At 43.1% G+C, this 25392-nt stretch overlaps 3 protein-coding genes across 3 annotated transcripts; 2 read left to right on the top strand and 1 right to left on the bottom strand.

The window, feature by feature from the left end:
• Window positions 1-1053: 1053 nt before the first annotated feature.
• Window positions 1054-2314, top strand: LOC131287716 (uncharacterized). The gene is made up of 2 exons (XM_058316793.1): window positions 1054-1228; window positions 1387-2314. The coding sequence occupies exons 1-2, from the start codon at window positions 1206-1208 to the stop codon at window positions 1841-1843; spliced, it is 480 nt and encodes a 159-aa protein (XP_058172776.1). The 5' UTR covers window positions 1054-1205; the 3' UTR covers window positions 1844-2314.
• Window positions 2315-2350: 36 nt separating this feature from the next.
• LOC131290039 (AP-1 complex subunit beta-1) lies at window positions 2351-8570 on the bottom strand. Its single transcript, XM_058319420.1, has 5 exons — window positions 8454-8570; window positions 7517-7649; window positions 7277-7447; window positions 5074-5259; window positions 2351-5014 (listed from the first exon to the last, which is right to left on the bottom strand). Exons 2-5 carry the CDS (start codon window positions 7622-7624, stop codon window positions 2687-2689), a joined length of 2793 nt encoding a protein of 930 aa, XP_058175403.1. The 5' UTR covers window positions 7625-7649; window positions 8454-8570; the 3' UTR covers window positions 2351-2686.
• Window positions 8571-19397: 10827 nt separating this feature from the next.
• On the top strand, window positions 19398-23783 carry LOC131287736 (probable cationic amino acid transporter). Its single transcript, XM_058316819.1, has 10 exons — window positions 19398-19523; window positions 19633-19786; window positions 19864-19995; window positions 21209-21307; window positions 21539-21747; window positions 21805-21976; window positions 22054-22650; window positions 22724-22870; window positions 22936-23101; window positions 23174-23783. The coding sequence occupies exons 1-10, from the start codon at window positions 19398-19400 to the stop codon at window positions 23781-23783; spliced, it is 2412 nt and encodes an 803-aa protein (XP_058172802.1).
• The last annotated feature ends 1609 nt before the right edge of the window (window positions 23784-25392 follow it).

The raw sequence follows: 25392 nt of genomic DNA, 5'->3' as shown, positions 1-25392 counted from the left end.
TGCAGAATGAGGAAGTAATTTGTTGTTTCCTCTTCATGCAACAGGATTTTCGTGGACGGTTCACTAACACTGGTACTTCTTCGGTAAATCTTATAACCACCATGTCAGGAAAAGATCGTGTAACATAATTAAGTGCTATCCAGCATAAGGATAACAAACAAATTTATACATGTTTTAAACAGGAACTAGAGTTATGTTGACACAAACCACTACCGCATTATGTTTACATCAGGCACGTAATTGCCGCTGCTCTAACAGGTAGAGCAGTTGTAGACTTTTTAATCCAGACACCAATATGTTTCCACCGTATGAATCAGAGCGGTATAGTTGACTTTATTCACTTCCCAGGTGGTGTGTAAATAACGTGTTATATTTAGCACATATCTTTAGAGTTATGGCCTACACCTTCACTGCGGCCGATCATCAAATTTAGGGCCACTCATACCTCACGAAAACGGGACGAATTTTTGTGCGCTAATTATTCAGCAGGCATTAGCACTATGTTGTCTAACTTACTACAATGCACGATGAACGCGGTTTAGTCGAATATTTCGCAAAATATGTAGTAAACTACGACCGCATTCCTAAACCACGTATCGTTCGTGCCAGACAGAAACTAATGTTTACGTACGTCGCAAGTAGTTAAACGACTCATCCACAAGCCAAAAATGGACTGAGGAAAAGCGTTTGACAGCAGTTCCTCGCCTCTGTTGTCAAATATAGGATATCTCAGTCCAGCTACGCTAGGTGGATAGAGGGCCCTAATTTGACTACCAAGCTGTGTCAAAAAATTGAAGTTCTGTACCTGCCACGTTTATAGCTTTCTCTTGAAGTGCTCCACAGGGTGGCTGATGGCGAAATATTCCTGGGAAAAACCTAGGACGATCACATTTTTAGTGTAATCAAGAGCTTCATAAAAGATATCTTGATGAATTTCGATTGCATGCTATTTGCAAAGTTTTTTAAACAGCAATTTAATCAGCTTAGAAGCTGTTCTACGAACTCTGAGGAAAATGATCGAGTTGTCATTACACGGCACGACATGATGTCGAGCATCCGTCGGTCGCCTGTAGTCTGAGTAAATGAAGGCACATTCAACGAGAAATATACAGTGGAAAAGCTAGATTTTCATGAAATTAAAAGTTCCATGAATGACAAAGAAGTTTTGTTAGTGAATTCCAACGTTTTCCGCGCTCGCAGCAACGATGGCCGGTCCTGTGGACACAAGGTAATTATTAGCACTTTCCTGGTTGTTCATTCTTTGTTTACATCCACTTATTTTTCTCTGCGTCACCACGACCGTACATGCCTGGCAATGTGCAACAGCTGATTCGGGGCTCCCTTTTGTGATGGCCATTAATGGTTATGCATTTTTGTCTCTTTTAGGAAACGTTCGCGCGAGGAGGAACAAAACGAGTTTATGCCCTTATCGAAAAGAATAAACAATTTGCATCTTAATACCAGTCAACACAGTATTGGGGGTGTGTTGCAGGAACAACTTGGCCCGACCGTGGCGCCCCACGGACAGTATGCTGTAGGGCAACAGCAGCATGAATATGTTAGTCATCAGAATCATAATTTGTTCGGCGGGGGATCTGATGGCCACAGCAACCACCTAGGAGTCACGGCTGGTAGCTCCTCCAGCAGCAGCAATGGTTCACTGTCCATCCCGGCCAACAGCGCAAGCAACAGTCCTGCCTCGACCCACACCACTATTTCGATCAACGGGGAAATCCTAGGTGATTATTGTCCAGTTTTAACGGCGGAAGAAAATCCACACTACTTCACTAAGAATAAAGTCCTCTACGAGTTGTATGTCGAGCGGATGAGGAGACTGCAGTGAAGCAGCCAAAATTTCACCAATGCTGGCCATTGGCATTACCATTGGTTGGATCGTGTGATACATAATAAGGAACCTTCGCTCTTACCCATTAAATTCGTAATTTTACGCGTGTATTTTATACGTTTGTTTAATTTAGGTTTAATTTCTTGAATTTCTTCACAACTAAGTTATCGTGAGCTTGCTATTTAATATAATTTTGCTCTAAATCTGCTCGATATACTATTCCCATAGCCTTAAGTCTTGAATGCATGAAAGACTAAGTACGATGGTACGATTATAAGGCCCAATTTATCTCGTAAACAATCATTACAATTTTTTCCAGTTCGATTGAAACATTTTTGAGTAATGCAGAAAATACATAATGTAGCGTTTGTGGCTTATATTATCCATTCATTTTAGTAAAGTGTTTGCACATTAGTTGGGCCCTCCTCATACGTGTGATTTATTAAATTTGTCTAAAAGCAATAACAATAAAACATATACATGAAAAACCAGTTCGTTTACGGTTATCGATATTTATTTGTTAGCCATAAAACGTCCCTAGAAAGGAACGTATTGGATACATAGTTTAATGTTTCTTATATTCATGTTCATTGGATTCATCTCCAGTAGAGAGTTAGATGCTTCCTAGTGGAATTATTAAACACATGGCAATGTGTGCGAGTTTACACAATATTAACGAAACATGTAGATCTATTGCCGCTGATGTGTTCATCGTTCAGATGGAGATACATTTGTTTGCGCTCTGCGTGCCTATAACGATTCCAATTCGAACAAATTCTCGAGGCAATGGCTACAATCTAATGGAATATAACAATATTATACGTTAGATATGACGTTCACTTAAGGAGAACGAATGATTTGTTCGTAGGCGGCGAAAATAATCGGTCCGACCTCGACCGAACGCGATTTCAAACTGAGTGTCGCGTCCGAGCTTCCCGGAGACAGTTTAAGCTCGAGCAGCACCCAGATGTTGTTGGTCAACTTGAGCGACTGGTAGAGCATGTCCTGTCCCTCGACATTACGTTTCGCGATCGTGAAGATGTTGTTTGCCGTCATCTTTGCAGCCACCGTATCGGCGGTACCCATGATACCGTGCAGGTTGTATTGCACCTCATTTGCGGCGGGGATCTCCTTCCAGGTGGTCAGAAAAACGCGCTTATCGAGCTGACCGTCTTCTACGAAGAGAACATTACCGTGCACAAGGCAGGCAAAGTAGAAAATGTCTACGTTGTTCTTGATGGCCACCTGGAGATTATTTAGGGGTTCCATCCGTTGAACCTGACCGGTTGTGCCGAGCGATAGAGATGTTTCGGCCGACTGGGAAGGCTGAAGGGGGGCAACCTGAAGCGGAGCACTGGGGACCAGCCCGAAACTGTTTTTGTTCAGCTGAATGGCGAAGCCAGTCATCGCCTGCATCGCCTTATTCGTGAACGTCATGTCCATAAACACCTGTCCGGCGCGTCGAGAGAATGTTCCTTGAATTTCCAGACCCTTTCCTTTGTCGGCCGGCAACCACGTGATCTTCGGGAGCTGAATCAGATTCGTACTGCTCACCGGCCCAATGCCAAAGATATCTCCCAGCAGTCCACCGGCAGCGGATGAGCCAGCAGGGGCTGCAGCTGCCGTCGTCGCGGCGGTGTCATTTGCCGGACCACCACCGAGCAGAATGTCCAATCCTCCACCGAGCAGATCTACGTTGCTGTTGGCCGGCGCTGGTACAGCTGGTGCCGCTGGCGCACCGATATCCATCGAGAGCAGATCACCGATGAGAGATTCCTGGTTCGGAATGACGGTGGCTTCTGGGACGGAAGCGGACGACTCTTCCCCGGCCGAAGATGCCGAACGGTTCGGCAGTGACTTGCGGACACCCGCACCGCGTCCCTCAACAAATGCGGTTGGAGGCTTGTGGTAAACGCTCGCAAGCGAACTAATGTGACAGATCAATTCGTCCAGCAGCGTCGGCTCAAGAAGATCGGTTTCTTCCGAGATGAGCGGCTTGTCGGCCAGCACCACCTCCTTTGCTGCCGCCGGATCGGTCGACAGCAAACGCCAGTAGATGAAACCACGATCGCGCAGATCGGGATTATCCGAGTCCTGAGTTGCCAGCGAAAGAACATGTTGTACGAGTTCCTGCGTATCGGCCGGCCGCTTGAGGAACAGCTTCACTACCGCCGTTAGCAGCTGCAGCTGCACTTGAGCGTTCTCGTCCTGGAAACCTTCCAAGAAGCTGTCCAGCAGTTCGTCAGCGTTATCAATACGTTCCGCGTATTCGCCGATGATCCACACCATCGAAGCGCGCGCTTCCGGTTCGTCCAGTGTATCCAAATTCTCACATAGCGTGCTAATGATGCTCTCGTACTTGTTCGGGTACTTGCGGAAGATATCCTTAATCACCACAATTGCCTCCTGCACGACGTAGTTCACCTTCGTCTGAATGAGATCGAGCAAAGTAGATACGCACCGCTCAGCAGACGGTTCCACCTTGATCGCGCAGCGTCCAATAGCACGCACTGCCTTGCGCACAAAGTCCACGTCCACCTCCGTGGCATACTCCTTCAGTTCACTCAACACCTGCGCGATGTTGCTCTGGTTCGCCAAACGGATCATGATGTCCAGCTTCTCTAGCTTCACGTAGATCGGGTCATTATATTTCACGAAGAAAACCTTCATCTCATGCTTCAGAATATCGGGACGCTTCTGTACGATCAGATTGATGTTTCTCAGCGCCACATACTGCACCTCCGGCTCCGAGCTGAGCAGCGTCACCAGTGGCGGAGCGAGTTTCTTCGTCAGCATGGCACAAAAGTCAGTATCGCCAGCCAGAATTTCGAGCAGCTTCATCAGCACCTTGATCGCACTTAGCACCACGGCAGCGTTGGCGTGGGCCAATCGTGGCGTAATACGCTCGCAAATGGACTGCGCCTCGCGTTCGTCCTTTGGCGTGTAGTTGGCCAGCGAATCGAGGATGAACACCTGACCCCATTCGGTACACTCGTTCAGTGCCGTCAGCAGCTTGTTGATTGTGGCGGAATTCATCTCCACCAGAGGTTGGCCACTTGCACTGGCTTCGTTGATTTCGCTCAAGGCGGCCACAGCATTCGCTACCACCATGGGGTTCGAATCGGACAGCAGATCCTTTAGCTGATCCAGGAATCCTTGATCCTCAACCTGTACAAACACAAATCATATGAACATTTGCTCAAGAAACTCGCCGCCCCTTGACCTACCATTGAGCTGGAAATGTCGTACAACTTGGCCACGCATACTGCCGCAGTTTTGCGCACGTACGGATCTTCGTCTTTCAAGCATTTGCGCAGCGGTTCACACAAATACTCCGTGATCTTGTCCACACGGATGCAACCCATAGTGCGCACGGCCAGCGCACGGATCAACGGATTCGTATCTTCGCAGTCCTGTGAGCAGAACAACAAACATTATTATCCATACTTTAATGGCAGACCAATCAGATTGCTTGTTAAGTGGCATCTCAATCTGTTGCCGTTTTGTGAAAGGAAATGAAAATGTTCTAGAAACAAATTGATACAACTATAAGCACTCTCAGGTAAAGAAGAATCAAACTTAAAAGCTTACGAAACGGAGAAATCAATGGGAATGTATATACACTTAAATGTTATACAAAAGAGTCTTGAAAGAAACTAAACAGGTCGAACGGGTTAAACTAAGTTTTGGATGAACATATTAGAAAAAAATATCACGAATGAAATGAAAATTTAAAAAAGCTCAAGAATGCCAACGATACATAATTTCAATTATTTTTGTGTGATTTTTGAGAATTTATAAAAATATAACACAAATCCATCTTATGTAACTTATTGAATTGTAGTATCGGAACAAGCAGGAAAGTATAATAATGGTGCTATATAACACAGGAACATTAAAAAGCCTATTACCAAACGTGGAAGCGGGATTGTGAAATAAGACAGCAGATATGTTGGTATTATTGAAAACAATAGCCAATCAATGCTAATTTTGTTAACCGCATTTAGAGATAAATGCAATAATCACATCAACAAAGTGCGTCTATAAATCGTTTTTCCTGAAACATCTACTCAAAAACGCATTGCAAGCCCGCAGAACTATCATGTGCGTACAGCTAGACACAAATACTACAAAATACGTAAAAACTGAATCCAATAAATCATTGAAATAGGAACTGTTTTAATACAGATAGTTTATACAACCATTAAAAGAAAACCAAAGTCGTTTCCAAGAAAGAAGAAAGTATAGTTTAACAACTTAAATATTTAAATTCAACAACATTCTTCCAAAACAGAAATAAGTATCGAAAACGTAACTCATGAGTAAAAACATAGCTAGAAACTCATTTTGCATGATTTTTGTTAGTTTATTACCTTAACGAGTTGAGAATGTGGCAAATCCTTACATAGTTTTTTTTAACAATGTTATTAACAAATACATAGGTTTTTCAGTTTTATTCGATTCAGTTAAATCGGTCATCAAAGAAGTGTAAGTTATAAACGGTATGTATGTAGAAGAAACGTAAAAATTTCAACAGAGGGTTTTGGTTTGGAAGGAGAGACGATGGCATTAGCATATCGGTAAAAGATAAAACAAGACAGAAAAAAGATACACAGTTTAGTTCTATGAGCGTGTGATAATTTTCAATCGAAAGTGAGGGAATTGGACATAAGATGCAGAAGTAGAAATGTGATAAAATGTAACGATGTTGAAAACGATCAAAGAAACAGTGAATCTAATGCAACAAATTATCATAATTCTAAATGAACCGTAAATAATAATCAGAAGAAAAGCACAGGCTGAGTAGAAAGATGAAGAACACATAAAAATAACAAGAAAAGTGCAAACATTAATCAAGGAAACGGAATGTAGAATATGGCCAAATAATTTTGCTGGAAACAGAGTGCCTCACATTTATATGTATATAATAATTTCTACATAAAGAATCGCGTATCTTCGATGTATCGTAAATCGCGAGATTAAAAATTGAGATACCCTTCTATGGTTGAGCTTTAAATAATCCGTTTGCAGACGAAACAAGGGCAAAGCACGGAATTATTTATCAACAAATTGTTATCTTGGTTCCAGGTATCCAAGGCTTTGCAAATACATATTGATAACAGAACGGAAACGTAGCTAACGCCGCGGTTCTAGGCCGTGCTTGGCCGTGTATTTCTGAATGGATGAGCAGTTTGCACGAACATAAATGCTTTCTTTTTGGCTCCTGCTCAAAACTCTTTGCATTGTTTCAATTCCGTACCAGTTTTAGACAAGTGAATCAACTATATCTCAACAATGATTTCAAAAATTGTTCAACACTCCTTGTTATAATAACCAAACAAACAAAAAATGCACTAAATCTCATGAGAACGATAGAAACAGAATGAAGAGATATTTTTTCAAGCGCGAGCCTTAAAAACAATTACTTACCTTAACGAACGTGTTAACGGCCATGATGGCCATATCGGGTTGTGACTTGGCGTAGTTCATCAGGTAAAGATAGACCAGTTTTTTCAGTTCCAAGTTGTCGGTCTGCATGCAGTTCACAACATCGGGGAACAAGGCCGACACGTCCTTTCCAACGGTCATGCTAGCGATGACCTGAAAGTAGGCAAAAGATGTAAGTGAAGCAATTCTGCATCTTTATTTAACTAGAACTTGAGTATCTACCTTTTTAACGGCCTCCTTCTTCTTTTCCTTTTTGTCATTGTTGAGTTCGGATTTGAGCTCAAAAATTTCACCTTTTTTAGTGGTGGTAAAGTATTTAGAATCCGTCATCCCGGGAGAGTTAAATATGCGAAGCCTGAGGAAGAAAATTAACTTGGTTGAAAAGTGTTGCCTTATTGTTGCTTGCTTAATGAATTCCATTACTGAATGGGTGCGATGGGAATCATGACGCGATTTCGTATTGTACACAAATCAGCACGATATGCAAGTAATATCTTTAAATGTAAAAAAGTCGATTCGCAATAATAACTAAGTCACTGTGCTCCAACTTGCGGAGCCATTTATGCATCAACCGTAAACAGGGAATGGATGTCAACGACTAACTGCGAGGAAAATCTAACGCTCTCGGCACCTTTGCTATCTCTTTTTTCACGCACAGTTGTATGAGTTTTCCTCCCTACGACCCCACTCCGGTCAGTCGGATCGGCTGCAGTTATTTAACACCGCACGACCCGCAGGGGCAGTCTTCATCAGCGTGTGCAATATTTTGGAGCCCGTGGGGCAAACGTCGACCCGCCGCATTACAGAACGTCTTTGCCATTATAGGCAGAAGGAGGGAGTGAGGAAATTCCTGTGTCGCTTCGAGTCGCGCAATTAACTCCTAAACGCCTTTGCTATGACTTGTACGCCGTCTTCCGCCCGGTTTTCTGTACAACGACTAGATACTGCTTGCTCGCTTAATCATATCTAGAAGTGCACTTGTATGTGAGACTTTTTCAACGCCGTTGCCACTGATAAAACTCGATGCCATCCCACATCCAGCACAGAGTGACAAACCTAGGGGCTACGAAAAATCGATTATACGAGACACCACGACCCGCTCTGCTTATCGGATCCAAATATCATACTATCTTCAAATGATAACATGCAATGTTTATACCTTTAAGTTCAGAAAGCTACTTGCTTACGATCACAGTTGATTTTAGGGCAGAATGGCGATATTTGTGAATAAATTTCACTTTACTCCCGCAAAGATTACGTTCGTCACTCGATTTTGACTACCAACTGCAGCAAAATTAGCTAAAGTTGAATACGTCAATTGTTTTGACAGCTGCTGTCAGAAGATGCAGGGCTGCTCATGTAACAACAACATACTGCAATAATTTAGTAGAAAAGTTTTTAATGTAAAAAACCAACATAAAATCTTGTAATTACACACTCGCATACAAATGTGTTATCCCAAACATTTTTTTGCAATCTATTCTATGAAGCAGTCAAATAAATCCGCTCAACAACGTTTTGCCATTGTGCTCTTTTTGCTTGACGCACATGTTATCCTATTGGATAATTTGATTTTTTTTAAATAAAGAAACAAATAAGCTTGATAACTGTAAGTGCGCATGTGCCAACCAACTCGCTCTGTTGCACTTCGAATTCATTCAATTAATGTTGGTTTAAAATTGGTTCTCATACGCTATCGACAATCGTTGAACGAAACACAACAAATCGTGCAATCATGTGCTAAGAGTGCGAAGCAAAGTATGGCAGCTTTTGAGTAATTATCTTGCTAACTATAGCGCGGCACAATAAAGCTCAAAATACAGATAGGAAAAATTCAATATTTCATACAATAATATTGCTCGTGTTAATCTTGCTGTCGGCATTAGACTACCACTTGAATAAAAAAAAATAATAGCAATACTGAATGAATCTTGCAAGAATAATGCTTTTTGGAGAACAGTAGTCCCATGACAGCGTTAAGAGAGCTTAGTGTCGGAAACCGCACCATATAGCTTTGATATCCTGTTTAGGAAAAGTATAAAGCTCCATTTCGGTGCTATATTGTGCTCTCGTAGCGGAGACTCTCCCGATTTCCCGACTCCACTCGCTCAGAGCATGAAAATACAAGCGAAAGGGAAAGCCCACTCGGTGTTTTCCAACACAATTTTCCATGTCTTGTCGCGCAAAGGCAAAGTTTCAATCGAAGTGGTTGGACGGTTTGTGGAGTTCGTGAGCAGTCCCAAACCAAAGGAACCATCTTCTTGTGTGCATTGCTCTAGAAGTGGTGTTCTCGGTAGTAACAATTTCTTTACAAAGAACGTGTCTTCTTTTTCCTTGCAAATTGGACCACCAATTGCAAACGATTTCAATGATATAACAACAGGTCATCGTCAGACCAAAGCATCCAAAGGGCAGCTTCCTGTTTTGTGTTTTCAGAATTATCCAATCGAGAGGCTGGGGGTGGAAAGCAGACATTTTCCAAAACATACTCCTAGTGCTATGGTGGCTTTGCTATAAGAGTTTTACAGTGAAGTAAATTTTAACGCAGGTTCCCATTTTCCCGATACCACTCCCGTAGGGTTCAAGGGTAATCAGAACATCGGCATTGCTTTTGTGAACACAAATTCCAAGTGAATGTGTATTTCGTGACAAAGGAAACGTGAATACTGATTAAACGAGTGCTGGAGAAAACAAGTGAATACGGAAAGGTGTGAAGTGCATAATTTTCACAAAAAGAAGCAAAGCATACTAAATAAAAAAAACAGTGAAACCAAAAATTTCTCGTGTGCGCGTGGGTGCGTGAGACCAGGACAAACGGCCGAATCTCAAAGCGAACCCCATTGAAAAGGACGGCGTGGGAATCTCGAACCGTATTTTCCGAAACAGGCTGTTGCTGGCAGAGAGGAAAACGTGTAAGTACAATGCGTTTGTTGAGAAGGTAGAAGTAGAAAATGATACAAAGAGAGCGAGAGAAAGACGGAAATAATCGGTTATACAGAAAGCAAACTAGAGTAAAAGGCCCAGAAAGACTGAGAACGAGAAAGTCGAAGGGAGAAAGCTTTTATCGATGAATGCTACTTAAAATGTGGAAACATTGGCAAACTAAGCGGAGAAGGAGAGAACACCAAGTATAAAGAATATAAGGAACGCCAAACCTTTCAAGTAGATTTACGTTGTTAAAACTTTAGTAAGTAACTTCGGTTTCGGATGACAACTTAATAAGTCACACTAAGGCCTTAAACACATTTTATACTTTATGGAAATTACAAAATGAATAAACTCAGAATTTTATGCTAAAGTAAGCTTTCCTTTGGGTAATTTGAAGAATCATTTCGATTTCCATGCAAACAATTGACACTGAAACTCAGAACCGAACGAGGTGTCCGACAAGAAATCATGCTTCTGCTTATGGCGTGGCCTATATCGCGGCTTGTCCTCGACTCGGCGACAGAAAGCTCGTAACAAGAACATGCGATTAATAATCACCGACACTGACGGTTGCCACGGCAACTCCTCTGCAGCCGACGTTGGATGCCACATACCACCTTTAAATGTACGCGGAACAGAGGGTTGGCGTGGGGGCCATTTTCAGGGGAGGGATTACGTCATCGTTCTTGTGCGTGGGCGACCCATAGGTACAGTGGGCATGGCGTTTGTCCTGCACCAGCGTGGTAGTATGCCTTTTCAAAAATTTTATTGTTTCCTTTCGCTGAGCGTTCTATACAATCAATCGGAGTACTTCAGAAACCGCTTTTCATGAAGGTTTTTAATTTCAATGTTACAAAAAACTATATGTTGGCTAAATCCATCAGAAAACTGTGCAAAAATGTAGATCATGTCGACCCGTTGTCGGTTTACCAAGTATTTAAATGCAATAGAACAAGAACGAATAGAAGAAATCGAATTTCCTTTTTGTATCTAATTTGTTAACACTTGTTTCGAATCCGCTTCTAAAGTGCTCCCCTCGTTCATATTGTGTTATGTTCGCTCAAAATGCTCAATTCGTTTTGCTATTATTGATTTCCGTTTCTATAATGTTGATTTGATATTTAAAGTAGCTTCAAATATGTTTTCGTCAAACTTCTAGGAGACACTTGGTTGAAACTCTCGTTACCGTAAAATTGTATTGAAGAGCTGTAACGATATCTTTATCGTCATCTAAGATTTTATGCATTATTTTTTTCGTCCATTGTGTTCGTTCACAACCAAGTTATATTTTTTAGTGTTTTCCTTGGAATGAATGAACAAGCATGGATTCATAGGGAATTTAAGGTGAAATTGTATGTTACTTTGAACAATCCATTTCAACTGCCATTTCCTTGATAAATATGCGATAGGAATCGAGATATTGTAAGGAGCAACAGCTTCAAATTACATTGTATTCCATCACGTGCCGTAGGTGGTTTACGTCAGAATGAAAGTATATTTGCATAGCATCCAAGGACACATTCGTTCTTGTTCTTGCAGTTTTTTGATAATCCTTAACATGTAGCAAATAAAAAACCTCTTCAAGTCAAGCGGTAGATCTCAATGTCGATGTGTACTGAAAGCGAGTATATAACCAGTTTCCGCTAGATTTGAAACTTGTCGTTCGTTTTCCGGCGCTTCCATTCTGCCTGTTGCTGTCGTATCCATGTACACAAACGGCGGTCCCAACAGTTAACCGACGGCAAAGTACAACCCTTCGGAAGAGTTTCCGACCCAAACTTCGGCCCGGTGGATAAATAGTATCAGCTCCATCCGGATCTTTTTCCGTAGAGCACGTTCAGTTCGATAAGTAGTTTTTGCTCCTGTCTGTCATATGAAGAGTAAAAGACGCGTCACTGGAAACAAAAAGAAAAGGGAAATATACTATGACCAAAGTGTGAAGTATCAAATCTCACACATCTCCCGCCTAAACATGGTTTGGCTCTTTCCCAACAGTGATGTGAGCAAGGGGGGATATTTTCCATTCCGCCAACCAAGGGCGTTTTGTTTGCCGAACCCTTTCCACTCGTAGAAGTATGTGGTGTGGTGAGTATTTTTAGTACTAGCCATATTTTAAGCTGAAAGGATGAGTCTGGTGTAATAAAATAAAGTAGTCGGAACCGTAAGCCCAACAGAAAAACATGGTTTCCATCGGATGTTAACTTGATTAATGACGGTTGTGATAGGTCTTGCATGTTTTTATCACTAAGTAAATATACCATAATATACCGCAATATGCTTCAAACTTGTCACCGGTACACAAGCACGAAGAGGGTGAGCTCAAAACTGGGGAAAAATCGTAAAGCTTTCTCGAATAGACGTAGAATAGCCTCGTTACGGCCTACTACCATGACAAAAGTCGATCAACAACCACTCTACCGCTTTGAATGTATGAAGAGCGAAATAAAAGGAACAGAGATTGAGGTGAAAAATACTCTTTTCCCTCAAAACTGCAAGAGCTTTAACTTTTTGCTAATCGAATTTTGGCTTGTGCTTCGTTTTGCATTGCCACAAGCTGGTTTGATTATTTCGTTTCATCAATTCTTTAGCAATGGGTTTGGAACAAACGATTCTTTAGAGTATTTTGCCACCGTTTCTTTTATTATGGGTCAAAAAATCGATTAATCGACCCCAAAAAGGGTTCCTAGACCAGAACGGTCTAGAAAGCATGTGAAAACTCAGACAGCTTTTGTGAAGCTTTGAACAGTCAACAAATAAATGATCAATCAGTATCAGCTTTAATAGATGTTTTAAATATCCATAACCTCATTCCTTTCCGATCAATCCATTGTCAATTCTCTGTTAAGCGATAGCGTTGTTGGGCGAAATTGGCCGAACGATAAATCGGTATCATTATACGGCCGAAGCAACATCTGGCACCATTTATGTCCATCAATTTACATCCTGCCACCACATTAAACACTCTTCCCAAAATGATTCCGAAAATTGCCCTCCCCCCGGAATCGATACGACCAATTCCGATGCTCGCGAAACGGGACGAAATAAGCGATAATTAAATCGACGTTACTCCCTAAAACCACACCGCAATGTGTGGAGGTTCCGGGTGAGGTATTGCGGAGTCCGGGTTGACCGAAGTGGTCGGTGTTGTTTTCGTTGGTGTCCCACATCGGGTGTTATTATCGTTGAAAGCATCACCAAGGCATCCGACCGGCATCAAACGGTCGCCGTAAGTGTGTGCCTTGCATATCGTACTCTTCCGTCGGCTGAAATAATGTAATAAAGACAACAACAAAATGCTGGCCCCCCCGGCAATCGTCCGTTTGGGATCCAGCATGGCTGTAAAATCGTGCTCCGCCACACCAGAAGCAATCGATGAAACGCATGTGAAAGAGCATAGCCTCGACTGTTGCGCTTCCAATAACCCGGTATTAAATTGATGGCCTAAAATATTTATTGCGTACTCAGACGGAAGATAAAACATTGATTGCACGCTCGCCGGGAATGTGCATAACGAAATATTCAATCAAATAAGTGTGGCAAGTCACACATCTACTGATAGGAAAGGCACGTAGAGTAATCTATGTTGACAACAATTTGTGATAGCTACAATTGACCTGTTTTCCGGAATTACATATTAGAAGTGTGAAAACCGTCATGATGTAAAAATAAAAGGTATTCTAAAAAGATAAAAGCGAACGTGATTTTGGCTGAATTTTTTTTGCGAATTTATACTTTTTTTACCGATCGACATTGTGGTTGGGAAGGTGTGATTGATAAAATCGTCTTTTAGAAAAGTTCGCTTTGTAAAACTCGATGTAACCAATACTATTACATAATGTATTTATGAAACATAAATCAAGAAAAAACTGGCATGCCCTGTTGGAGCCATAAAACGAGCGACTTTCTTTCATTCCTTTTGCTGTCAACAATTTCCAAAAAGAAAAACAAGGATTCATTCAGTTTACCGTGTTCGAACGTCTCGCCCGTCAAGTGCGAGAAAAACACTCGAACACTTCGATATACAAAGTGCACTGAGCTGACTGAAAAGAAGAAAACATATTTTACTTCCAATATTCTCCTCAACAACAACCAACCTTTTCCTCGTTTTGCGATTGGGAATGAAACACTTCTTTGGTCGTAACGCAGTAGTCTTTTGGGAAATGGTTATATCCGTCGCCTCCTATGAATGTGGGCTTTCTCGGAGCTTTCTATGGGAGTAATGGAGGCGCCTGGTGGGTTTCACATAAATTTGTGCCGTTTTCCTCATCGTTGTCAAAATACACCACAAGGCGTCAAATTTGAAAACAATTCTTCATCCGAACACGAAAAGGTAAACAGCTTCTGGACATAATTGATCGCAGCTGCATAAAATTACACTAAATAGCCTAAGTTCGCCGGAACGAAAACTTACAATACGAAAATTACTTGTGGCACAATAAAGTTACAAAGAAACAATGCTTTTGTGACCTGGTATGGACACAAATTACATTATTATCGCCATCGTGGTCGTACTTTTCCTTTCGGAATTACTTCAAACCATCAAGACGTGTTTAAAACCGTTATGATTGCACAAACAGTAGCGGGGACGGTATTATAGCGCCTTGGTAAGGATTTCCTTACCTTCAAAGAACGCCTTACCACTGCAGGGAGCTTACGGAAACGCCATGGAAGTAGCAAAATAAAAATGGACTGGGATAGTCAACAAACCGACTACGAGGTTCCACACAGGGTTGTACCTTCTTGGGAACAAAAGGGGCCCTTTTTTTTATCGACACCGCGGGCATTCGGGCGTTTTCATGTTCGTGTTTGTGCGCTTTGACTCAGTGCGGTCTGTACGAGGAGACTTATTGGGAGAAATTAGCAATCAATCTTCTTTTATCAACATGCAGGACTGATGGCTTGCTGGCAGGCGTAACTGGTCTGTGTAAAGCACCACGAGAAACACGGGTTCGTTTGTCCTTTTTCAATCATTTTTAATATCCTCGTTTTAAGCTGGGCTCCAGCTGGTTGGGCAGAAAAACAAAAAGCGGGAATGGGAGCTGAATTTATCATCATGCTCCAATCTGTGTAGAGTCCCTTCTACGACATGTTTCTTCTAGTCAGGTGTTTTCGTTCGTTCATGAAATATGTAACGAAGCGAAATTGCAGTAATAAGTTGTAAATGCAAAGCATGTCAAAAGTTAGATAAAAGTAATGCATGTAAAGTGGACTTACTCTGGTAAAGCTATAAAAAAATATGAAAACCAACTAATGTAAATTTTACTCCCTTGCATTACTATTGAACTTACAAGAGAAAAACTATACGCTTTCCATGCGCAAAAAGAAAATTACATGAAAATGCGATTTTTCTGGCAACGAATTGCCATTTCCAGTACCAAGCTTTGCCAGCTCGTGACTGAAAAACTTAATCAAGGACTCGGCCGTCCAACTCCCGTGAGTGAGTATCCGACAAATAGAGTGCAGTTGTAAATAAATGGTCTCCAGGATCTTCGCTAGGGATGCATAGAAACGGTGGCCTTCGGTCGACCGTGTGAAAGACGGGAATTTTTTTCTTATGGAGCACGTAAGCTGGTCAGTGTAACGGGGGAAGAAAAATGCAAGCCAACCTTTTTCATTTCCTGCCCTCGTGCTAGTGAAACAGGGAACAATATAAAACTGCATTTTGCCATTCTTCCTTCTAAATGGATATTGGAATGTCGATTTTTGCTTTATTGCTACAGGGGGTTTTTCTCATGGGCCACATCCCCCTTTACATATTCATATTTTTCCAAATTTAGAAAAGAAAACTAAACGACCATTGTAATATTTTCATATCATACAAAACAATGATAACGCGGAATTTGCTCCGATGATTTACGATCAGACAAAGTTCAATGCACCTTCATAATAAATTCTTGTAAAGTGTATTCTTATCTAAAACGAAAGTATAAAGTGACCTATAAAATTATGCCGGAAGAGGAAGAGGACACGCCAAGCTTACTGTGAAACATTTTCCGCGCGAGATATGGCGGAAAAAGGATAAATAGCATCACCAGGACCAGCGCTAAGTGGAACGAACGTAACTCATAATTAATACCACTCATTTTCCTTTCGCTGCTTACTAATTGGCACATTCAATCACGTTGAAATATGCATGAAATTACACGTGACTTGTTTCAAAAGGAGCCATCATCCCACTCGCTGAAGAAGTCACACTTCTTTGCGCCTGTTGGAGTTTATCTAACGTCGTACATTTAAGGCCTATCCTTTAATCTACTGCTGACTTGTAGGTGTCGTTCAACATTTTTCTTACTACCGTGGAAGGTACATTTATTTTCCTAGCACAAGAAATTGAGTGCTTCGTACAACCACACGTTGCTTGCTGGAGAGAGAATCTCAAACAGGTTTATTAAGCAGATTGTGGCCGGCTAGAGGAAAATTACAATTTAAATTGCCATAACAGTCTCTAATTTGTTTTCCGACCGTTCCCCCATAGAAAGGCACTGTTTTCCGTGGGCTGAGAAGTCACGGAAGAAAAGTACGTTGTGCTGCAAAGTAAACCTTTCTTGGCGTACATACCATTGCGAATCCTGCATTATAAAAAAGGAACCGCTTTTTAAACAGGCTCCTGTAAGAGTTTCTTCAAAGTCTGTTAGCTCTTAAGGAACTTTTTCGAAAATCGTTAGGTAAGTTTGCTGCTTGCTTTTCCACCACGCTCCAACACGATTCAAACAGCTTTGAATTGTTGCAAATATTTACAAAAAGTTGAACCATAAACATAGTTTGTTGTGTAGTCAATTTCCATCAGACGCATGAAATATTCAACACAACCTTTACGATGCAGGATGCGCAATTTCGTGCTTGATTGAGAGCTTTTTGCTTTAATAATGTGCGTTTGATTTGGAAATAATGGAACTCAATAATGGAAGGATGTAGAAAGGTAAATAGAACCTATCGTGTGTACTTCCGAGTAAGCTTTAGAAAAATCAATAGAAAATAATGAGAATGGAAAATGAAATTGACGCCATCCGGCAAAAGACAGGTTCGGTAGTCATGGCCAGGGAACCATTACTCGTCCGGTGAAGCGCCATACTTTTTTCTGGGAATAGCTAACCACATCAACATGCCTTCAGGTAGTGTTGTGCCTTCGTCCCCCGTACGGCTATACTGGAAGACCGAAACTGAACATAATCCGCCTTGGATAACAACGGGTGCTGGGGTCGTCCAACACCACACCTGCCGGAGCCTTACTGCCACGGCGAATGGACAGTGAGTGTAATTCAGTAAGAGGAAAAAAGGTTCAGCTGAAATGTACCCACCATTTTTAATTAGATGCTGCCGCTTAAGCTGACAGAACCCATCAAAACATAACGTATGTAATAAAAGTATTGAACGGTGCTTCAATAAAGTCTGTTATATGAACCTCACCGGAAGCTCCAACAAGACAGGCGGATAAATGAACAAAACGTAACACAGTAGAAAGATTAATTTATCCATCGTAAAGTCCCCGAAGGGAAACTAAGTGTCCTCTAGAGAAAACCGGACGAGGCTGGTCGGATATTTCGTTCCCACGGCGATGATTGAGGCGATATTTGTACACGTCCACAGGGGCAAAGGGTTTGCCTTACGATGACCTATCATGATCATGTAAAAATGTAGTCAGATCCATGCCCTGTTTCAGTAGATCTTTACATTGATCCTGAGCAATCTCAGAATCCAAAAATTTGCAGCTTACACTTTACTTATTGTGAATAAACTCTTATCAATTCTCGTGACATAAATAAGTTTTTATTCATTAAAAACGAATTCAGGTCAGTTCAGTTCTGTTTAGTTCAGTTCTTTAGTTTCAACAGCACAATTTTTTTTGTTACCAATTATGTTGCCTACATGGACGACAAAGAAATAGTATAAATAAATAGAATATCGCATTTTTTAATGCACTTGCAAACAAAATATAAATTAAAAGAAACAATACTTTGCCACAAACCCCTCTGTTTCGGGAGTTATACCAAGCTTTGGAATGGTTTTCTCATTATGTCTTGGACGGGTATGTTCAGACATCTGTCGGTTGATCTTTATGGCATCGGAGAACGATATAGTTCGAAGATGTGGAAAAGATTTGTATGGAACAAGAACAATCTAAACTTCATTAGCGTCTTATTCGATTATAAACTGAGCTGGCACATGTTTCTGGTGTGATGATGCCACACAACAGTTCAACCTCATCGTCCATTTCACATACGTGCCTCGTGTTTGCCGGCGACATGCTTGCATGCTCCCCACGTTCGGGTGTTTAATTTAATCGATTATCTAAAAATTGCTCGCAACAAGTCGCTGAATCCCCCCGCAAATGGCAGCCTGTTTGCGAGCCGTTAGTCGCATTCCATTTCTTATGCCCTACTGCAAGCGGTGGTTCCACCGAGGAAACACGAGGAATCGGGAGTCGCGGCTTGTAGAATAATCAAGTGAAATTGCAAAAGCAATTTGTTCTCATTCGCGCATGTACGCGTCAACAGATGGCTCGAGATCGTCGCGGGGCGAAGGTCCTTTTCACCACCAAGCACCAGCGCTGTTAAACCCGACGACGATCGATCGTTTCGGTTGTGCTCTCAATTATTGTCGACCGAGCTCTCGAATGCGTGGGGCACATGCACGTGTTGTGGGGGAAGAACTACGGAACGGTAATGGCCTGGTAAATGGTTATCATGATGGCACTGACATCTAATAAAGCTTGAAGCACCCAGTGAAACCTGGAACTCGTATTCAGCTTGGTTCTGTTCCAGATGAGAGATGGCTGATTTTACTCGCCAGAGTTGTGAACAACTAGTCGTCTAGCTAATCGACAACCTTGTTGGCCTTGTTTTTGCATATAGAATTGTAATCAAAAGCCTAACTGGAGTACGGATCACTCTTGCCACAAAATCTCCCATCTTTAGTTTTGTTCGCCACGCGCAGGATTCACGTTTCCCGTCCAAGTTAATTAGCTTTCAGAAAAATAAACACTCGAAATACTCGCCATCGACGCTCGCTTCCTACGGATGGAGCTAATGCACGATGGCTAAGCCAATTATTGTTGAGCATTTATTTCATCATCCATCCTCTGCTTTTCAGTACCACCGCCCACTTTCGATCGGAAGCGAGAAAACGAGCGTTTTCCAATCCAGCTTCCTCTGCGGCAGTCGTCCATCGCGGCGGCATGAAGTTTTCCATTCCCATGCCCGGGGGTGGCCGGGGGCTGGCCCTCTTCTCGAAACTGATTCGCACGAAAGACCTTCGAAAGCTGCAGGAAGAGGATCCGAGCAGTACAAAGCCCAAGCTCACGGTGAGTCTCATCGCCGTGGTTCGCCGGGTTCCGGAATGTAACCTTTTCAGGTTTGGAATTTTGACCGTTTTTCTTCCGTTCGGGTTTCCTTCCCGTTTTTTTTTTTCAGAAATGTCTCACCACGCTCGATCTTACCTCGCTAGGAGTGGGCTCTTGTTGCGGCACGGGCATGTACCTGGTGGCCGGAATGGTCGCGCGGAACATCGCCGGTCCCGGGGTAGTGCTTAGTTTTTTCATCGCCGCCGTAGCTAGTATATTTTCCGGTGAGTATCCCTGTCCCGGGCCTGCTCCCGTTCTCGAACGATGACACTTGACTCTCTCAACCTCCCTTTTCCCCCAGGCGCCTGTTATGCTGAGTTCGGTGTTCGAGTGCCACATACGTCCGGATCCGCGTACATGTATTCTTATGTTTCCGTCGGGGAGTTCGTAGCGTTTGTTATAGGATGGAATATGATATTAGAATATTTAATTGGTGAGTATTACAATCCAAAAGGGTCCTCTGAACAGTTACCGATTTTAGTACGAAGAAGAAGAACAAGCAACACAGTTGCATCGTAGGAGAAGTGGTGTGAATATTGGATGACTTATCCACCACAATCAGCACTCCATGAAGACAACTTATGTGGTAAAATATACGACCTCGAAAGCCGATTGTCATGGCCCGCTTTGGTGGATGGTGGAAAAACTCCATGAGAGGCTGTTGATAGGCTTGGCCTGCTACGAGATGAGAAATCGAACCGGAGAAAAGAAAACCATCGGCCGGTGATGGTGATAAAATATTTACTTTACCAATTTCTTTGCCTTGTGAGCCAGGACTTCCTGGTGCGATAAAATTAAGAGCACGATGATGCTGGTACATTGCCCACAATGGTCGTATCTGGCGAGGGCCAACATACCCATTAACACCTCGCCTGAACTAGCAACTGTTGCCGCCTTGACCTGCACGCCGGAAAGTTTCCGCTCAATGGCATTCAGGACAGCAGGAAGTTGTCGCAGGAAGGGGCCGTCTGGACACAATTCCACACAACCCGTTGACTGGCCAAAACCCATACACTACCGCCACAAAACGCCTCTTATCTCGACTCAACTCTTGTTTGCTCAACAGCCCACATCAAGTGCCCATAACTGTGAACAGTGGCTCTTGACCACAGAGTTGTGACAGGAAAGCCGGTTCTCTATGGCAGCTCGATGTTTCGCCCTTTCGGCCGGATCCTGGTAAAAATAGCTGAAATATGAAACGTCGGACCCCGTGGTATGGTGCTGGCGTGTCAAGCCGAAACGTGACTAAGTATAAAGCGGAAATGCTACAGATGCAACCTCATGGCGGTGACTAATTGCTACTGCTGCTACCCCCTGCTAGGGGTGGTCGGCACACGGTGCAATAAGCGAAGCGAGCTTTTAAGCTAATTTTCTCCCCGACCCGAAAATGTCCGCCCTAGCGTGTGTTTTGTGACAACTGGGCAGGATTTTCAACGGACCTATCGGTGCGGGCGCGCATCGTTCGAAATCTCAATTAAATTGTATTCCCACGCGGATCCCCCGCAATGCAATTAAACAGCGAAATTAATTCGACTATTTCCAACCTGACTTTATGTATTTTCCGTGTTTTTCCCGGACGTGTTCTGCAACATTCCGACACGTGGCCCACCATCGACGGCGATGACAATCCGATTCCCGCAAAACAGGTACGAGCGCATGTGCCTGTGCCCTTAGCGCCAGTTTCGATTCGCTATCGGGCGGCTTCATAGGAAGGAGCATAGCAGCCTCAGTGGGGACCATATTCGGTACGTACGATCCAAAAGGGTGTTTTCATTTCATTTGAACGACTCCGTGCCTTTTTCCTACACCATCAGATTGCGTGGAGAAGTATTTTAATTTCTCTTCTAATTCTTTTGGCTTCTATTTCTTCCAATTTCTGCCACATCCATTCGTTCTGGCTCTATGCTCAATTATTTTAAAACTTTTGTTTCATTTTTCCACTCCAAATACATTTTTACACACTTACCATCTCTCAGGACGGCCACCGGATTTCATCGCGTTCGGTATTACGCTCGTTATGACGTTCATCCTGGCTCTCGGGGCCAGCAAGTCGGTGCTGTTTAATAACGTCCTCAACACGGTGAATCTTGCGTCATGGGTGTTTATCCTTACCGCTGGCCTGTTCTATGTCGACACCAACACCTGGACGGAGCACGAGGGTTTCCTACCGTTCGGTTGGAGTGGGGTAAGTTCAACATGGATAGATTTGTTTAAAGACTATTTTGGTTCGACTATTTTCCAGGTGTTCACCGGAGCCGCAACCTGCTTCTACGCTTTCATTGGGTTCGATATCATAGCTACGACCGGCGAGGAGGCGCACAATCCACAGAAGAGCATACCCAAAGCGATCGTCGGTTCGTTGGTGATCGTTCTTATAGTGTATGTCACTAGTAGCTTTATCCTAACACTCGTTGGTAAGTTCCGTCACTAGTGCGCCAAGCCTACACGTCTGGGCAACAGTTGACTGTTTCCAATTGGTTTGCTTTGACAGTTCCTTACGACCACATCGACAGCGGTTCGGCGCTGGTTCAGATGTGGACATACGTTGGTGCTCCCAAGTGCCGAGCGCTGGTCGCCATTGGTGCCACGGCCGGCCTAAGTGTGGCCATGTTCGGCTCCATGTTCCCGATGCCCCGTGTCATCTACGCCATGGCCCAGGATGGGCTGGTGTTTCGCCAGCTCGCTCAACTATGGGCCCGAACAGGCGTCCCCGGGATTGCGACCATCGGCAGTGGCATAGCGGCATCCCTAGTGGCCCTGACAGTGCAGCTGGAGGTGCTGGTGGAGATGATGTCGATCGGAACACTGCTTGCCTACACGCTCGTCTCGACCTGCGTCCTAATTCTACGCTATCAGCCACACAGCACTTCTCTGGTGGATCTGCTGCCAGCTCAGCTACGAACTCCACAACCTCCGAGCACCCCGGATCCGACAGTACAGCAACGTGTCAAGGCGAACGTAATGGTGAAGAAAATTACGCGCGGTTCACCCGATTCGGATGACAGTTTCGGCGAGGAAAGCCCTGAAGGCTTTATGGGTCGCGACGATCAGTTCCTAGTCTCTGATCGATCGGAGAATAAGTTTTACGGTAAAAGTTTACTCCCCCCAGAGAGTTACCTAAACACTCTGCATGACTTCTAACTGGGTTCTTTACCTTTCAGGTGCAGTCCATGGTGCCCCTCAAGGAAGCTCCAATCCTTTCTCCTTTTGGGGATGCGATTTCATAGGGCGCAAGTTGCAACAGTATTCATACCTTTGTCCTGGACTATTTCCCTGGGTTAGGGCTGGACCTGCGACACACGAAAGCGGTAAATGCCTCCAATGGCCACGCTTTAGCAATGGAATACAGGGATGGTTTTGTTTTATTTTGTAGGAATGTACGTGACGAAACTGGTAGGACTGATGTACGTGTTTATATTTCTGCTGGATCTCTTCATGGCAATCGGACTGACAGGGACGTTCTTCTCGCTGGCGTACACCGTTCTGGTGTTCAGTATTATAACCATACTCATTGTTATCTCCAGGCAACCTCAGAATCGGTTGGTGGCATAATATAACATACAATGACAAGCATTGGGTAATTTCTGGTGGTACTCTTATCTCTCTTTTAGTTACGCACTATCGTTCCTCACTCCTGGACTTCCATTCATCCCCACCATTGCCATCACGGTCAACATTTACTTGATATTCAAGCTCAGTATACTAACCCTGGTGCGCTTCACGGTCTGGATGACGCTAGGACTGATCATGTACTTCTACTACGGGATCACGCACAGTTCGCTGGAGCATCCGAGCGAAGAATTCGAACTCACCGTCGATAATAACGGCTCCGTACCGCCGAACCTCAAGCTCAACGTTCCTTCAGCAACCAAGGCCACTGGTAAACAGCATCACACCGAGCCCACGGCCGTCTGGGATCGGCATGGTTACGAAAATCGCATGGCCACCAACGATGACGGAGAGTACCAGTGGGGAAGTGCCGGTACCCAACCGCAGCAGGGCAACGGAAATAACGCGTACAGTTGGAACCCGAATGACACTTGGGGCGATCGGACGATCTACGACCCACCGCCTCAGTCCACGAACATTTTCCAACCGCCGGCTACGTCCAGCAGTTCCACCAGCTCGGCCGGCGCGGGTCGCCAGACGTCGGAGGTGAAAAAAGACGGCTTCGGCATGTTCTACAACGAGACTGTCAGCTATCCGACCTGGGACGATTAAGCATTCTCCAGCAACACCATCTTCGAATAAGCCACCCACTGTACATATTGCACGCCGCAAGTTTGAACACGGAACTACCGAAACCGAAGCGTTCTGGTCGAAACAATCTTGCCGCAATCTGTCCTTCCACGGGATACATCCGTCGTACGTTCCAATCATCCGTGAATCTGGGCTTTCGTTCGTCGTTCTTCAGGCATCTTTCTTGAGAGTTTTTTCTCTCGACTTGATTCGTTTTACGAAAGCACGTGTGCATGTGATAAAACGGAGCGAAATTCGCAGACCGAAATGCCACGTGAAGGTGAACAACATATCTTTACGTTAAGGCTATCTTTTAGTACAAGAAACCCAATGTTACGGCCATTGGCATTCTCTTCGGCAGCTATGGACAATCTTGGGATTTTATCTTGTTACGATATCGTAACACCTGAAACGCTTATGTTGAGCTTCAAACGAGTATTATTAATTCGTAGATTTGTTATACTGTAGATTGTTATACATTGTTTTTAACTTCAAAAAAGAGTATATTTTTTTCCTATACGAAGCAATCTGAAGACAACCCCCTATTCAATTTTAAGCTACACCAGAGACTTGTGGTCAGAGTTGGCCATGATTATGCTACTGCATTCGGTAACGACTACTGGCAGTAGTAAAAAGGCAATCAAAGCGATGACGCGTGTGTGTGTGATTTAATGTTAGAAGAGCAGCCACCAGGAGCGCGAATATAGGCACTGTACAATTTGCACCCAAATTAAAAGATACTGATTCTCACTACCATAACTACTCCATATTTTAAAATTCAATCTCCATTCGGAACTCTCATCATCAATCAATTTGATGAAGCACATTACCTTTGATTGCCTGCGGTGTATATGATACAATGACGCATACTTGTTAAGTATTGATGAGTTAAGCGGAAAAGGGAGCAGCACCATCAGACATTTAGATAGTTAGCTAGTGCAGCATCGCAAAACAAGGTCCACGGGTGCAGAATGCTAAACCAGTATCTGGGGTTGCAGAGAAAGATTCTAACAAATATACATACTTACCTACATGCATATACACACATATAAAAATATATAGGAGCAGGAAATCATCTAGCGATCGGAAAATGTAAAATATTGACGCATGTGCCATAGGTTGAACAACTAGTTGATAGCGGGGGTCAAAAAATATAAATCATTAGTTCTGGTTCAAAATTAGTTTAACATTCTACGAGATGGTTTGTTGTACTACGACAAAGGTATAATTATGAATAGGCATGGATAAACATTATTTAAGTTATTAATTTCAGTCGCTCCAACGAGAAAAAAGAGCATATTCCTGGGAAAATGGAGAGCGGCAAAGATGGAAATTATATACATTTACAAAAGGCATACAATACCCTGGGACAGAATTCGTTCGAAGAGAAAAACTATATCCATTAACGTTCAACGGTGCATTAGAAACGGGATGCATGTTTAGAGATATATAAACCAACAAACATAGCATACATAACATACATACATATATTACGTACGCATCAACAAGTGAGAAATCAGCATCTTTCATCAAATTAAGTGATATTTTACTGTTGAAATTGTTAATTGAGCAAAGGTAAAATAAAAGAAAT

The sequence above is a fragment of the Anopheles ziemanni genome, chromosome 3 (genome assembly GCF_943734765.1).
Source record: "Anopheles ziemanni chromosome 3, idAnoZiCoDA_A2_x.2, whole genome shotgun sequence".
NCBI classification, from domain to species: domain Eukaryota; kingdom Metazoa; phylum Arthropoda; class Insecta; order Diptera; family Culicidae; genus Anopheles; species Anopheles ziemanni.
This window is presented reverse-complemented; position numbering and strand designations above follow the sequence as displayed.